Raw genomic sequence first — 17,025 nt, 5'->3', positions numbered from 1 at the left:
GTGAGGCCTTCACCACTTATAATATCTTTCTGAGATATAGTTTTCTCATAAGAAAAATTAGTTAATAATACCTGCACTTTTTACATTGTCTTTAAGGGATAAAAGGAGAAAAAATACATGAAAACACTCAGAAAATAAAGATCAAATAAATATTACAGCTGTCACATCCCCTCATATACCATCTTTCCAAAATGACAGACCACCACCCCATCTTACTAACAAGGCATCCTAAGATTTGAGAGGTAGTCCAGGAAGAGGGTTGTCTAAGATAAAAATTAACTTCCCTTCTGGAGAGTAAGACCAAGAACAGTAAGAGCTGAAACAGACCCAGATTGATTTCCAATCAAGGAAACCTAAACACTAACCAGCTAAACTTGCTGGGCCTGTGGTTTGAGAAAACAGTCATTTGTTTGCTCTGATCCTTGGATGATTCATTATAATTCCCCACCTGGGCAGCTTCAATGCCTCTCAACCCTTCTTTTGCCTTCCTACAGATTTAGTGCCTTTTATTCACACATTCAACAAACATTTAATGAATCCTTACAATAAACACAGAGCCAAGCGTAGATGTGGGTAAGGGGGTGAACTAAACCAGGACTCAGCCTACACAAATCCCCTGGGAACATACGGGGGAAAGGTTGGGGGCCAAGAAAGAATGGAATCCATCCAATACCACCTCCGGGATTCCTCCAGTCTGGACAAGTCCAAGCCTTGAACATACTTCACTAGGTAACTGTAAACAAAATGAGAGCCTTCAGGCTACTACCACACTAGCTTACACTTGGCAAGGCAACCCCAAAACAAATCCAGATACTGAAAATACGAATATTGAGATGCAAGAGTATCTCCAGTCATTTTTCCAACAAATATTTACTAACCGCCTACCTAGTACCAGGCACAGGAAGCCATTAGTCAAAGACGAGATTCCTAAGTGCTCAGCTCGTCCACAACTCCTCTTCTTGTCTAACCACTGGCCCCTTTCTCCCCGTTGTCCAATGCATAGTTTGACAACATACTTAAACTTTCCTACAGTGAAGAGTTTCTAGGAGTAGAAATACAGAGTTAATACAGATGCAATGTGAATATAAATCCCATGTGCAGTCTCACATTTTTCAGCTATTTAAAGATCCCACTAGTCCCTCCCAAGGGCCTTTCTGAGATCATTCTCTCTTGGAAATTCTCCTTCTAAAAAAGTTTACACATCTTTCCTTCTACGAGTAAGTTACTTAAGAGGATTAAATAACAGACTAAGAATAGCAATCATCTCATTAGTGTGCTCTTATATTTACACTCTACCGTATCACTGTTTTGTATTCTGAAAGCAGAACACAAAATAATGAAAGCCTACTCTGAGCCAACCACATAATCTTTTAAACAATCTTGCAAAACAGAGTACTGTTCACATTTTATAGATAAAATTGATGTAGACACTGAGTTAAATATCATGCCAAAAGTCAGACAGTCAATGACAGAATCCTATCTGGAACTCGAGTTTTCAAATGAAAGATGAAGTTCTTTAATTCTTCAACCCAAGCTACAAGGGGGTTGTCCAAAAAAGAATGGGAGGAAGTTTCCTAACCTTTCTGGCTCTGTACCCATGGTCTCTGAGGTCCCTTCCAGTTTTAAAATCCTAAAACATCAGGCTAGTTAGGATTGATTCTTTACATTTAGCACATAAAGTACCATCACTTTAAGATTGATTTGCTACTTATAATCTCTTTAAAGCAATAGCTACTTAATGTAGGCCACAAGTAAATTGTTTTGCTACAGGATATCTTTCTTCTCCTATGAATAAAGGGACATAGCTTTGTGCAAGATCTCTATCCTGCTTTTCAGATGGCTCCTAATCCATTGCTTTGAACTGGTCCAAATTCCTCACAACTGGGGCCTCAAATTCACATTTATATAAAAGAAAAATCTGGAGTATTAGCACTTAATAAGCATCAATATCTTATATAACCAATGTTTCTGCTTTACTATGTCCCAATAAATAGTATTTGGTGAAGTGAGACATTAAACTTTAAATCTTGCAGGTAGAATTGTAAACATCAACCATTTACAAAAATAATTAAGAAAAACTATAAACTTCTATCAGAATCTATTTTAAATGCTAGGGTGTTTTGAAACACCTGTGGGGGCAGAAAAATTCTTAGAACTCTGAATTATACATGGATGGGATAAACTATATCTAAATAAACAACTGAGCTGAGATTTGAGCTGTTGATGCAGATACAAATTAGAAGTTTGTGTCCAATCAAGTTAATTGCCTACCAAAACAAACAAAATAATCAGCTCCTCACAGAAATATAACAAAGCCCAGAGTTTTTCACAATCTCCAATTTATTTTTTGACACATAAAGAAAAAGCAAAGTGTGACCTACTCTCAAGAAAAAAAATACAACCAACAGAGATCAACTTCAAAAATTCGCAGATGTAAGAATTAGCAGAGAGATTCAAAGCAATTATAACTATGCTCAAGGATACAAAAGAAAATACACTTTCAATGAACTGAAAAGAGAAAAATAGAGAAATGGCAAATCTATTAAAAAGAAACAAATGGAAATCCTAGAGCTTAAAAATACAATATCAGACCACTTAAAAATATATTTGGAGAGGTTTACAGCAGGATGAAGATAAAAGGAGTGAAGTTAAAGTTGGACCAATAAAAACGATCTAATCTGAAGGTCAGAGGGGAAAACTAAAAGAATAAGAGAAGAGGAACTTGTAGTAAAATATCAAAAGATCAAGCATACATATAAATGGAGTCCCAGAAGGAGAGCACAGAATGAGGTAGAAAAAATATTTCCAGAAATAATGGTCAAAAGTCCTCAAATCTGATGAAAGACAATTTACAGATTCATAAAGCTCAATAAACACCAAGCAGGATAAATATGAAGACTCCTATGTCTAGGCAGTCCTGGTCAAATTGTTGAAAACCAAAGATAACAGAGAAAAATATTGAAAGTGGGAAGGGGAAGAGGTGGGATGACACTGCACACAGAGGAACCACCTGGGCTGACTTAAAACTATGAACATGTACCCAGTGGAACATCATTAAAAAGCTGTCAATTCAAAATTCACTCTCAAGCCAAAACATCTTTTAAGAGAAAAGACAAAAGAGAGACATTTTCTGAGTAAAATATCGTGAAAAACTAATATAATTTGTCACCAGGAAATCTGTACTACAAACAAATATTAAAGGGCTTCTTCACTCATTATCAGTTGGTATCTTTACAAGGAAACGATGAGCACTGGAAATGGTAACTATACAGGATTTATTTTTCTTTTAATTAGTTAAATTTAATTTATTAAATTCATATGACAGTTTAAAGCAAAACAGTAACATTCCTGGGCAGTGTGTAGTATCTGTGGATGTAACAGCTATGATAACCCTAGCATAAAGAACAGTCACGGGGAGGTGGGTCTCTGAGGTTATGAGGGTGCTGTATTTACATAGTGATAAAATATGAACTCTAAACAGACTGAAATAAGTTAAGGATATATAATTTCTATAGTACACACTTAAAACATGTAAAGAAATCTAAATAAAAATAAAATATATTGACATGAAGTTTTAAAAAATATTCAAAAATCCAAGAGGACAGGGAAGGAGGAACTAAGAAAAATCAGAGGAGCAAACGGAAAGCAATAAAATCATTAACCCAAATCCAACAATAAACTTAATATTAATTGAATATATATATTCTCAATTAAAACAGAAATTGTCAAAATAGCTTAAAAAAAGTCTCAACTATATCTTATCTACACTTTTAGTAACAGAGACATTGAGAGTAAATGCTTATGAAAAGACACACCATGAAAATAGTGAGCATACAAAGGCTGGAGTGACTCTATTAATCAGGTAAAATAGACTTCAAGGAAAGAGCACTATCACCAGAGATAAAAAATGACATTTCATAATGTCACAAGCAACTCATCAAGAAGACCTAGAAATCTTAAATGTATACATGCCCAATAATTAAGCCTCAAAATAAATTAGATTAAAATAGACAGAATTAAAGGGGAAAATATTCAATTCCACTGTTATAGTTGAAGATATTAACACTCCTCCCCTCAGCAAATGGTAGAATTAAGACAATATAAAAATCAAACCCAAAATAAATGATCTGAACTATTTGCCAGCTTAACCTAATGGATATATACAGAACACAATGATCAACAACTGTAGAATATACTCTTTTCAAGTTCACATGGTATATTCACCAAGATAGAGCATATGCTGGGCCATAAACCCAAGTTTTAATAAATTAAGAAGGATTTAAATCATACAGAGTATGTTCTCTGACCACAGTGGAATTAAATTAGAAATCAGTAACAATAAGATATTTAAGAAGGCCTGAAATGTTTTCGAAACTGAGTAATACACCTCAAAGTAATCCGTGGGTACATGAAGAAATCACAAGAGAAACTGGAAAATATTTAAAAAGTAGGAAATATATGAAATCAGATTTTGCAGGATGTAACAAAGTAGTGCTTAGAGGAAAATTTAGAGCTTTAAATCCTTGTTTTTGGGGAAAATAGAAAGGTATAGAAATCAATGACTAGAATTCCAACTTAAGGAGCAAGAAAAAAGAGCAAAATTAACTAAAATACAAGGAAGGAAATTAATAAAGAACATAAATACATGAATTAGAAAACAAACAAAGTAAAACTGGTGAAGCGAAGTTCGGGTAACAGTTCTCTTACCAACTTGCTGATTTCAAAAGAATTCTGATGTCTTCTAAAATTAGCCGCTGCCAACAATCCATAGTGTATGAAATACAGCATTAATTATGAAAATATGCTTGCCATTTCATTGAATAAAAACTTACTAGAACATCTGAGAAAAAGAGCAAACTCTTGAAACAATATGTCCAAGGTGACTGATTCCTTTAGGGATCCAATCAAGGGCCCCTAGAGGCTCTTTGTCCTTTTGTTTCCACTCCACTGCTTTTTTTTTTTATGGATTATGTTTGCTATCTGGGGCTCTTAATCAAACATTTATTTTTCTTGATTCAGGTTCAATTTTATATAATGCTTTTCTGTGCTCACACAACTTAATTTCTTAAAGCATTCGAAAGTGGAGTTTGCTGTGGGGGGCGTTCCACACAAGAATGCGTACATGGGATTCGTATTGTCCTGAGGCTGTTGCCATAGTTTTTTGGCAGCAAAACTACATATACTGAACTAATTAAAGATTCAAAACACATTGTTAAGCAATTCTGAACCGCATTCTGAAGGTTCATTTAAAAGGAATAATGAAGAAAAGTCTATACCATAGAGAGTTTTGTGGTAAGAGTCAAGAATCACAAAATGTTTTTTATTAGTTTTAATTACTTTGCTCCCCTAACCAGAAGATATTAACAACATGTTAGATTTAATGCCAAGTTATATAGTATGCACAAGTCAGATCCAACTCTCAATAAGATCTGATGAGTAAGGAGGAGGGCAAGAACCCATGAGGCTCTAGTTTTCATTACCCCAAAGAAGAAATGATGGATAGAAAACTCAAGTCAGGATTCCAGACACTACAAAATATCAAAAAACATGCATAAATAAGTTGAAAAGATTCCTTTTCAACTAAAGATTGTGAGCTAAAATTAAGAGCACACAGGTCAATAATCTAATCTGAATAACTAGTCTGCTTTTGGCTTATCAAACAAATCTTAAAAACTGTTGTAACGGTTCTTATAATTGTTAAGAGGCTAGTGTCCTGAATGAACACCAAAACCACCCTTAGGGGCACTGACTCCCCAATCAAGGGGGGAACCAGAAATCTGGGAAATAAGCCAGTGACAAACCCTGCTTCCACCCTGAGAATGTGAGCATAATCTGGAGACCCTGAGCTTGTATTTTGATGACAGCCCAGGGCACCAGGATAAGAGATAAAGCTTAGGGCTTGGACCAGATGGGAAATCTGATAGGAGACACTGCATAAACCTGTAACCCAAAAAGTTCACTATAATGGGGGAGTACAGAGGAGACAGTTAGTTTAACTGGAAAGACTGTACAGATATTTGGAAATTTAAAACACGTTTCTAAATAACAGATCAAAGAAGCAATGTTAATCAGAATTAGAATATATCTAAAACTAAATAATAAACATAATACATATGTTTTGTGGCCACCACTACCAGACTTATGCAATACTTTTCTGCAGGCCAGTGTAGCAAGACGGCAAAAAGAAATAAAAGGTATAAGAATTAGAAAAAGAGAATCAAAACTGTCTTATGTGCCTACATGACTATGTATACAGAAAATCCAAAACAATCTGCAGGCAAATTGTTAGAACTAATATGATAGATTAAGAAGATAACTTACATATAAAATAAATACATAAAACTCAAATAGTAACAGCCAGAAAAGTATAATTTTAAAGGTATTATTTATAATAGAAACAAAAATATCTAGAAATAAATCCTACATGTATGGATTTTCAGGTCTTTTGTGAATATATTACGAAACTATGCTAAAAGACACTATAGAATTACTAAGTCCATGGAGAGCTATACAATGTTAGTAAAGATATTATCTTCAAATTGATCTATAGATTTGCTGTAATGCCAATTAAAAGCCCAATCATATTTTCTTTCATAATTGGACAAACTGATTCTAAAATTCATATGTAAGAGCAAGTGGGTCAAAAATTCTTATGTAAGAGCAAAGAGCCACAGATGTTCTCAAGAAAAATAAATGGAAGGATAGTGTCACCCTGCCAGGCATGTGGTACTGGCACAAAGAGAAAGTTCACCAACAGAACCAAATCAAACTCCCCCACACATGGAAACTTGACTAATGACTGAAAACAAATGGGGGTGAGGGAGTGGGGCAGAGGCAAACTGTTCAACAGATAATGCTAGAACATTTGGAAATACATATGGGGGAAAATAAGAAATTAGATATCTAGTTCACATCCAGCACCAAAATCAACTTCAGGTGGAGAAAAGTCTTAAATGAGAAAGTCAAAAGACAAGATAGGAGAACACCTTTTTTTTTTTAAAATATGCCTTTATTGATTTCAGAGAAAGGAAGGGAGAGAGAGACAGAAACATCAATGATGTTAGAGAGTCATTGATTGGCTGCCTCCTGCATGCCCCCTGCTGGGGATCAAGCCCGAAACCCCAGCATGTGCCCTGACCGGGAATCAAACCTTGATCTCCTGGATCATAGGTCAACGCTCAACCGCTGAGCCACGCCGGCTGGGCAGGAAAACTTCTTTTTATCTTTGGGGTAGAAAAGAATTTAACAAAACATAAAAAGCAGAAACCAAAAAGATTGATTTAAAAAACTATTAAAATTAACACTTTATTCTTTTTAAAGATAGCATAAGGAAAGTGAAAAGAAAAGCCACAAATTGGGAGAATATATTTATGAAACAAGCCTGCAAGGGAATCTAATATGATAACCACTGGCCATGTGTGGCTATTTTAATTAAAACTGAAACTAAAATTTAAAATTTAACTATTCAGTAGCTCAGCCCACATGTTGAGTGCTCAGTAGCCACATGTGGCTAGTGGCTGCTCAATCAGCACCAATATGGAACTAATCATCTCAGAAAATTCTCTTGGACAGCACTGATGTAGAACATGTATAGAACTTCTAAACTTTTAAAATAAACAGGCAACTCAATTTTAACATGGACAAAGGACATTAGTAGACATTTGACAGGACAGAAAAACATAAAAATGTATCATAAACATGCAAAAAGTCATTTCAACCTCATTAGTAATCAGAGTAAAACAAATGAAACTTATTAGATACTACTTTGGACACCCCAAATTGACAACATAAAAATCAGTAATGCCAAGAATTGCAGAGGACACAACAGCAAATTTGTAATACAGCCTGTAGGAAGGTAACCCATGACAACCACTGAGGAAGTAGTTGGTTGTCATTATCCTTGCATGCTCTGGCACCCAGCAATTCTCTTCCAGAAGGGATTTGCCATCTGAGCTAAAGCCGTTCTCCCCGCCTAGGGCATTTGGAAATTGTGCAGATACACCCACACCACCACCACTACCACCAACCACCACCACCACCACCACCACCACCATTTAATTGGCAGAGGCCGGGAATAATAATGTTCCTTCAATTAAAAGAATTACTCCACCTAAACTATGCACCGGGAGGTGTGAACAAAAATAAAAAATTAAAATACTAGAAACAACCCAAACATCATCAATAGAAAAATGGATACATACATTGCATTTAATGGAATACGACCACATAGGATTGAAAATAAATGCACCTTAGCTACAGATTTCAACATAGGTGATCCTAGGGAATATAATGCTAAGTGAAAGGAATAAGATACGTGAATATAAACAATATACTGAAAATTTAAAGAATAAAAATAGTCAACCTAAATAATTAAATTGGGGAGATAGATATATAAAACAAATCAGCACATATATGCACACAAAAGCAAAGGAATGGCTTAACAAAAAGTCAGGATAAGGTTATCTCTGGGAGAAAGAGGGAGATGCCCTCTGGGAAGGTCACACAGGTCTGTTTACATGACGGTCATGCTTATTTCTTTAGATGGGTAGTAGGCTGAGATTCATTTTAATTTCTTCACTCTCTATTTATATGTTCTATATACTCCTCACATGTTTAAAAAAACTTCACAATTAAAAAAAAAAAGCCAGCTTAATTACATATTAACTAGGACCCTTGACCTTTCTAAGTTAAAAATAGTAACTCCACCTATCTTACAGAGTTGTCCTGAAATTCAAAGGAGATAACAGGTGTGAAAGTGAGAGTGGCTGATGGGCACCTATTATACAAGAGTGAACATAAGAGATGAGCTGTTCCCTAGAGATTTCCTCCTGGGTACTGTCCAGGATCTCAGGGTCCAGAGTTCCTGGGCAATTATTAGTCAAGTCAAGAAGACAAGAGGATCTCTGTTTCCTCACTCAGAATGGGGGTAACTCCTGTCCAGCTCAGCCCACAGGAGTGTCACAGTGAAGTGATGGCAAAGTATTCAGTACATGTGCAAATGTAAGCTTTTATTATTGTTACCAGAGGGCTGAAAGGGAATGGAAGTCACGACAAAGAAGAATTACTTAGGACTGGCTATTTTATTTTCTTTCTCTTTTTTTTCCCTTTCAACTTTATTTTGTATTGGTGTCAGGTATACAGCTTCGCGTCCTTGATACATCCAATACCCCAACTGGCACCATCCATAGTTATTGCAACATTACTGACTATATTCCCTGTCCTTTACTTACATCCCCATGACTGTTTAGTGACTACCAATTGATGCTGCTTAATTCCCGCACCTCTTTCAGCCACCACCCTAACCCCTTCCCTCCAGCAACCATCAGTCCCCTCTCAGTGTCTACGAGTAGCTCCTGGGTATATTAAAATTTAGGTTAAATGATAATGATAATGACATGATAATTATCTCCAAATACTGGATGCAAAAGAGGCATAAGATCTGTTTGTCCAGGGCTCTTCCAGAGGGCGGACTGGAGAGACTGGAGCGAAGGTAAAAGTACCTTCTGGGTCAGGATTGGAGAGAACTCCTTTGATTTTCAGAGAAAGGAGGGACAGAATTGACTATGGGGCAACTCTCCTTCATTTGAATTATCCAGATAAAAATAGAGTTAGCAGAGACTTCTTATTTTGGATGAAAATACAAATTTTTAAAGTAAATTCTGTTAAAATAAAAATACAGGTATATTTGTGTGAAACTTATTTTAAAAGCTTACTTAATCGTCCTGAGACTACAGGTAACTTTCCTTTTGGAGCTTCAGTTTCCTCATTCACAATAAGGATAATATCTTTCCTTCAAGGTTATTTAGGAAAATCACTGCGATAATAAGTTGAAATTGCCTAGTGCCAGCGTTCCATAAGTGCTCAATCAGTTGCTATAATTTAAAAAATTTATTATTGAACGCTTCCAAACTTGTTCACAGTTAAATAAAGCAACGACATCAGTACAAGAAAACAAATCAACCGGCACGTTTGAAAACAGCTGAAGGGAGAACCTGTATCTGTTACTTAAGGGAAAGAAGCTAAACTGATATCCCTGGATCAGTTTCTTTAAAATGTTATCAAGTGGCCACTGGTCTCCCCAAAAGTTTCCTCGAATATGCTCTGTTCAAAAATCTTTCCCCTGTAGAACCCTTTTAAATTTCATGATCCCAAAGCACTTTCTAGTTTGCTGGAATAAAAATAAGATAGGAATTACGAAGATAAGACTTGAAGGAGCAAACCACTTCACATTCATTATAATTTCAGGTCATTCGTTTTTAAAAATACCTAAAGCTAAGAGAGAAAAAAATATATTCACAGCTGCTTACATCCTATAAATTAAACCTGATGAAACCTACATAAAAATCTTAATGTCTATAAACAAGAAATGCTGAATATCAAGACTAACCCTCAGTAATTTATAATAACTAACTTTCCCACATATAACTTCACGCTAACGACACTTGCAAAGCTTCAGCCTCTTGTATAGCACTTCTAAAGTTCAGATCAAGCTGTTTTCCATGAATTGAAAAAAGGAAGCATCTCAGGTTTAAATTATTATGTGTTTTACTATAGTGATCTCTTTACTCTGTGGAAGGAAGTTCTCTGCTACACTCTGGTTTTTAGCATGGTCCTGTTTAAGACTTAAGTTTCCAACCCAGATTCAAATTACCCGTTGACAGTCACAGGGTGTAATGAAGTGGGTGGATTAGCTGAAATTAAAACCCAGAATCCTCTTTACCACCCTTCTTTGCAAGTGAAGATCAATTATTTAGGACCAAGTTCACCAACACTGTGTTTTAATTTGGGAAGCAGTCCATGTGAAGCCAGGTATAAATAAAGTGAACAGACTCTGGCCTCAGAACTTTTTGACCCTACAGAGCATTGAAAAAAGATGGGAGGAAAGAAGCAAAGAAAAAATCCAAGAGGAGGAACGAGAAATGAAAGAACAAAAGAAGCCAACATCCATGGAGCTGCCTCTATGCCCGACCCTTCCACATAAGGGTTTCATTTACGCTCGGTTAATTTGACATTACTGCATTTAACCCTCACAATCTCATAAGGCAGATATTATATTCCCTTTCTGTAAGGCTGGGAACCTGCAGCTCAAACAGGCTAAATTGCTTACCAGGGGTCAGGGAGTAAGTAGGAAAACCAGAATTTGACCTGTGGCTTGTCTGATCTCAAAACCTGGGTACTTTTTCCTGTATCAGATGAAATAACTTCCTAATAGTTTTAAATATGAGTAGTTTAGGAATCTCCAAAACAACAAAAAGGAATTCAATAGTATTAGTGAAGTATAGTACATATAACAGAAAACCATCCATATAACTATTATTTCAACTGCCTGTAAGATATACAGAGAACAGGAAACCTCATGTGGAGATTGTGTGGAAAGAGTAACAAAGCCACATCCAAGAGCCAAGACGGAGGGAGAAGGTCAGGCACTGAGTAACCTTACCTGCTGCACTTCACTTTCTCCATTCGAGATCTTCTCAGTGTAAACAAAGGAGTTGAATATCCTCTGCAACAAAAAGAAAAGGAACACACATTAGGTTGTCTAAACAACACAGCCATTTTCTGTATGAGTTGCGTGTGTGTGTGAATAATTTGTTTACACCACAAATAGAGTCAAGCACAAAAATTTAATTAAAATACAGTAATTTTACACAGACAAATCCAAGTATCAGCCAAAGTCAATCACGCTTACATAAGCAATACCCAGGCACTTCTGTCGTGAAATAAACCAGATGTTACGCTATATTTTTCATTTTCAAAAATACATTTAATTATAGATTTCCGGAGCCCATGCCATTTTATCCAGACCGGTATAATCTGACAAAGTTGTGTTTCTCATTTAAATCCTGAACTCCCTGAATGCTGTAATTGTTTACAGACACTAAAGTCCAATGTAATAAAGCTCTTTAAAAAGGATTCTTTCCATGTTCTCTCATGTCCCTGTCCAACCAGTACCTACCCATATTATCCATCACCTTCCTTACCTAAGCACCCCCTTGGGAGAGCAATGTAACAGGGCTTGCCAAATATGCGTGGCCTTAGAGAAGATGCAGTTCTTGCATGCCAGGAAATACGACAGCTGTGCCAAGACGTGAGTCTCAGTGTGACACGTAGGCACACCTTCCCCGGCTTTCTGCCTGCCTAGTGCCCACTCCATACATTGCCCGCACTTAAAATGTCTCTGCAGACTCAGGACTTTATCACACCCTGTCATTACTAAGCAATCACAAGAGATTAACATATAACAAACGAAAAAATGAGAATCCAACATATGTATCTGGTAGAGGCGCATGAGCGCACGCACACACGCACACACTCAAAAGGAGCAGCAACCTCATCATTTATCCTAAAACTTTAAAGATACCTCTGGAACTCTCCCGATGAGTAAGGAGTCAGACCTGGAGACGTCAGCCAAAATTTCCCTTTTGCCTTTCTATCTTACTGCCAAGGGTTTGTCAGCATCTGGGACAGCTTCCCAGACAGCCTAACACACCTGCACGGCTGTGATGAGCAAGACAAGTGCCAAGTTCATCAAGTGCTGGGCAAATGACGGACGACCAAGGTGCCGGGTGGTGGGGGCGGCGTGGGGGTAGCCAGCAATATCTTGGGAAGAACTGAGATGGAATGGAATTACAGTCTAGAAAAGTCTAATTATGAATTAGCGTAATTTTCCAGTGCTCCACTCATTCATTCTACAGATATTTATTTTCTCTTTCTTTCCTAAAAAGGACTCTGCTGATAGGAAAGGTACAGACTTTTAGTAATGGTGACACTGATAATGATACTGGCTACCATTTACTGAATGCTGATAATGGGGCAGACACTATCCTAAGCACGTGACATCTATTTGCTCATTTAAGTCTCACAAAACATCTTTGTGACAGGCATTATTATTATCTCCATTACACAGATGAGGACACTGATGCATATTTATTGAGTGCCTAATGCAATACACACATTGTACTTCCTATACAAACCTTATTTAACCTTTATAAGAAAATTACTACAGCTCCAAAGATAAAAAAATAAGATCCTGGAGAAGTTAAATAATTTACCCAAAGTCACTTGGCAAGGCTGGAATTTGAACCCAGGCACTGTGACTCCAGATACGGTGTTCCTAACTCTACTGTCTCATGAGAATTGGCTACCTGGCCATATAAAAACCACTCCTGTTAGGAGCTAACACCCAAACATAATGCATACCAACAGTCCCTTATGTGGAATTCTAAAATTCAAAAGGCTCTGAAAATCAAAAAAGTTTTGCATGACACATTCATTAGTAAAACATGGCTTGACCTGAACTTATTTGGCAGTAAATCCCAACTTCGACTGATGTGTATTTATAGTCTTCACTAAACCATTTAGTATGAGTGTTCACTTGCGTTGATGTAGGTGTATTAATGCATCTGATTATAGGGTTCTGTCCAGATCTTACTGCAGGTGTTTTATCAGTAAGAGGCATCAGGACTGCCCTGGCTGGTGTGGCTCAGTTGGCTGGAGCGTCATCCTATGTACCAAAAGGTAACCAGTTCAATTCCCGGTCAGGGCACATACCCAGATTGCGAGTTTGATTCCCGGTCTGGGCATGTATATATAAAGAGGCATTAGGATACTGAATTCTAAAACAGATTATTTTAGTTAAGGAATTATGAACCCATAGACCTCTATTCCTAAACTCCAAGTTCCCAGTTTTCTGGTAAATACCTTAGAAAGCTTTTAGAGGCTGGGTCAAAGTCACTGCCCCTCACATTCCCAGGCCATATTTTATAATTTTCTAGAATTTTATTTTCAAAACCTGCTCAGTACCAAGAAAACACTTATTAAAAATTAACATAATTCATGTAGTGTCTTCAGATCTTGATGAGTGTGGTCAATTTCTCATTTTATTTCTGGCAGTGACATTCCAGTGTTAAAACAACGGTGAATTTCTCAGCAGTAGGAATATATGCCAGGGAAGTGTCCGTGAGGCTGTTTCAATCTCTGTTTTACTCATTTAGTATCTTAACAATTATTGATAATGATTGCTAATACTTTCATGTAGATCTTTTTATGGCTTATACGCATTTCTATATTCTCTACACCTAGTAAATGTAGATGGGTAAAAGAAAATTTTTAAAGCAAGAAAGAAATTATAGAGATGGGCAGGAGTGATTCTGTAGACTGCTTATTTTATATAACCCTCCAGCCCCTCCTCCAGAAGTGAAAGATGACCTGATCACAGTTTGGGGCTTCACCAAAGCAAAAATTTTGCCCATCTCCTTTCCCATGTGAGGAGGGGTGGTAGTGAGAAACCAGTAAAATCTAGACAAGGAACTCATAACTAAACAGGTCAGCCAGTGGTGTCTGGTGCAAGGTTAAAAGTTCAGGCTCATGTGTGTGCACAAGATCTCAAGGTTCAGAGGGAGTTTCCACTACACTCTAGCTCAGCAATTTTCAACCGGTGTGCCACAAGAATTTTTAAAACATACAATACCTTACTATTTAGCCAGGGGCACTGACCTCTTTTCCCCAAAAAATGACAACAGCCAACACAACAATAGCTGTCTGGTGTGAATGAACCAAAATTATACCTATTTTTTGGTCAGATCAGCAAAAAATATATTTTTTGGTGTGCCGCAGAATTTTAATAATTAGTTTTTGTGTGCCATGAGATGAGAAAGGTTGAAAATCACTGCTCTAGGTCAACAGACGGTACTCGTCTTTCTTAAAACACAGGGCCTGCTAAGCCCAGCTCTCAAAGTCTTAGGTTTAGTACTTTCATAGTTTATAATTTCACATGAAGGGTCACATTTGATCCCGCAGCAACCCTATGTGGTAGGCAGGGCAGGGATCTGAAATCAATTTTACAGACCTAAAAACTATGGTTCAAAAGTTAGAAAATGTTTCACAGGTAGAAAATTCAAGTGCTGAGGTCTGAACCCAGGTCTTAAGTTAAAAACAGGCATTGCTTTCAGCAAAGCTATTAAGTTTATTCACCCCACCTTTTTGTTCGGGATAATCTAGGAGTCCTAATGCCTGCATGTAGAGAAAAAAATGAGGATTTGGGTTTTTTCTATCCATTTATTTTAAGCAAGATATAATGTGCCGATATAACCTTATTATACATATGACCAATGTGAGGAATAATTAAGAGACCCAGACAAAGGTTTTTATTTTTTTTATCACTTTCTATTGCTATGTGAAACTGTGACAGGAATAGAATTCAGGATTTGGGGGGCTTTTGTTTTCAATTTAAGCCAAGAATTCCAAATGATATACCTAGCTGACATTTTGGTGACTTCAGGGTAAAGAGCTTCTTGGTTACTAGAGGACTTGGAAAATGAAAATGGCAATTCCAAAAGATCAGCTTCTTCAGTCCCAGGGGATGAGATCCTCATGGAAACAGGGCCAGGGAATGGGTGGGTAGGTGGGTGGCCGGGATGCTATTTCCAGGTTGTCGTGTTCCCTGGAGGACCGAAGGAATTCCAGAAACCTGAGCTCTAGTCATGGCAGAGAGATACTGCCTGCCTTGGCCCATGACCCTTCCTCAATCCTGTCAAATGCTAAAAGCAAATATGTGTTGTATTGCATAGTGAAAACATCATTAAAATGGGTGAGGAGTTTTAAAAAGTTCTTTTACCTAGGAAGATTTCATTGAATCCTCTTTATTAAATTTATTTCCACACTAAAAGAAAACGGTAACGATGACAAGATGCCTTATTCTTATGCTCATGAGAACTGCGGACTCTGATCTAAAGACACACTGACCTGTCTCTCATTAATGCACACACTTCAGAAAACTGGCAGCATCTTCTAAAGTTAATTATGCGCATATCCCATGACCCCGCAGTTCCCATCTTTGGTATATACTGAGCAGAAACGTGCTCATACGTTTATCAAAAGAAAAGCATAAGACTGTTCATAGCAGCACTACTCATAATAGCCCCAACCTGGAAAACATCCAAATGCTTAGCAGCAATAGAACAGACAGACGATGTGTGGTGTAGTCACACAATGGAATATTCGGCCACGAGAATGCACGCACGATCGCACCATGCACCAACAGGATGGCCCTCGCAAACACAATAATATTGAGTGAAAGAAGCCAGACCCCCGAAGACCAAGTGTATGATTCCATTTATATCAAGGTCAGAAACAGACAAAACCAATATCCTGCTGGAAGTGAGAACAGTGGCTACCCTCTGTGAGAGGGTGAACAGAAGGGGGCGCGAAGGCTGCCCCTAGAAGGCTGGAATGCCCCATCCCTGACCCGGGGCTGGTTACAGGGATGTTCACCTTAGGGGAATCCGTCAGGCGGCAAGGACTGTGCACTCTTCTGCACGGATGCCACACTTCAATAGGTTCACTTTCAACATACATTCTAGGCCGTCTCTTTAAAATATACCCTGGTCAAATGTTTTTGCATGTTCTTAAAACTATACATTTTTTAAAAGGGCAAGAGCCTAGTAACGGGGCTATTACAAATACTCAAAGAAAAATCAACACTCCAATCTGTAATTCAGATGAAATGGGGACGGTACCAACTGGAGAGTCACACAGGAAGTCACAGACAAAGTCTCCTGAGCCCTCCCTGGGGCCACGTATTAATTGCTCCCTCAAGCACTAAGTAGGTAACATTACTTAGTTCTTCAGCTTCCCAGCCAACAGTACTGTACGGACCTGAATTTTCAGCAAGAAAATAGGTGTCTATGAAGAGTTTCATCCAACCTGAATGCTCTAAACTTATATACCACAGTTTAATCAAATCTCCTTGTTGTGCATTCTGTTCCTTTACTCCCTACACAGTGCCTTCCTCCTCCCTCCCTCAAAGGGAAGTTCAATTCCAATAAAGTTAGAAATTAAAGAGTCATGTAACAATTGAAAACAGTTCCCCCTACTTCTACTGCAAGAAAAGAGAAGACATCTGCTCTGTCTGTATCTCTGTGTGTGCTGGGTAGCCTGCTTTCCCTCACCTCCCACAGGCTGCACCATCCCCCTTCCCTGTCCCCAATCCCTACTCCACTGACCCACCTTCCCTATCCCATCTCC

At 37.6% G+C, this 17,025-nt stretch overlaps 1 protein-coding gene across 1 annotated transcript in view; it reads right to left on the bottom strand.

Annotated features, from left to right (window-relative positions):
- CACHD1 (cache domain containing 1) overlaps positions 1–17,025 on the bottom strand; it is a 192,714-nt gene that overhangs the window by 102,811 nt on the left and 72,878 nt on the right. The window contains exon 2 of the mRNA XM_081145542.1: positions 11,441–11,503. Within this exon, the coding sequence (XP_081001668.1) occupies positions 11,441–11,503 (63 nt within the window). The remainder of the gene's footprint in view (positions 1–11,440; positions 11,504–17,025) is intronic.

Source organism: Miniopterus schreibersii, assembly GCF_964146895.1.
Source record: "Miniopterus schreibersii genome assembly, chromosome: 8".
In the NCBI taxonomy this organism is placed as follows: Eukaryota; Metazoa; Chordata; class Mammalia; order Chiroptera; family Miniopteridae; genus Miniopterus; species Miniopterus schreibersii.
This window is presented reverse-complemented; position numbering and strand designations above follow the sequence as displayed.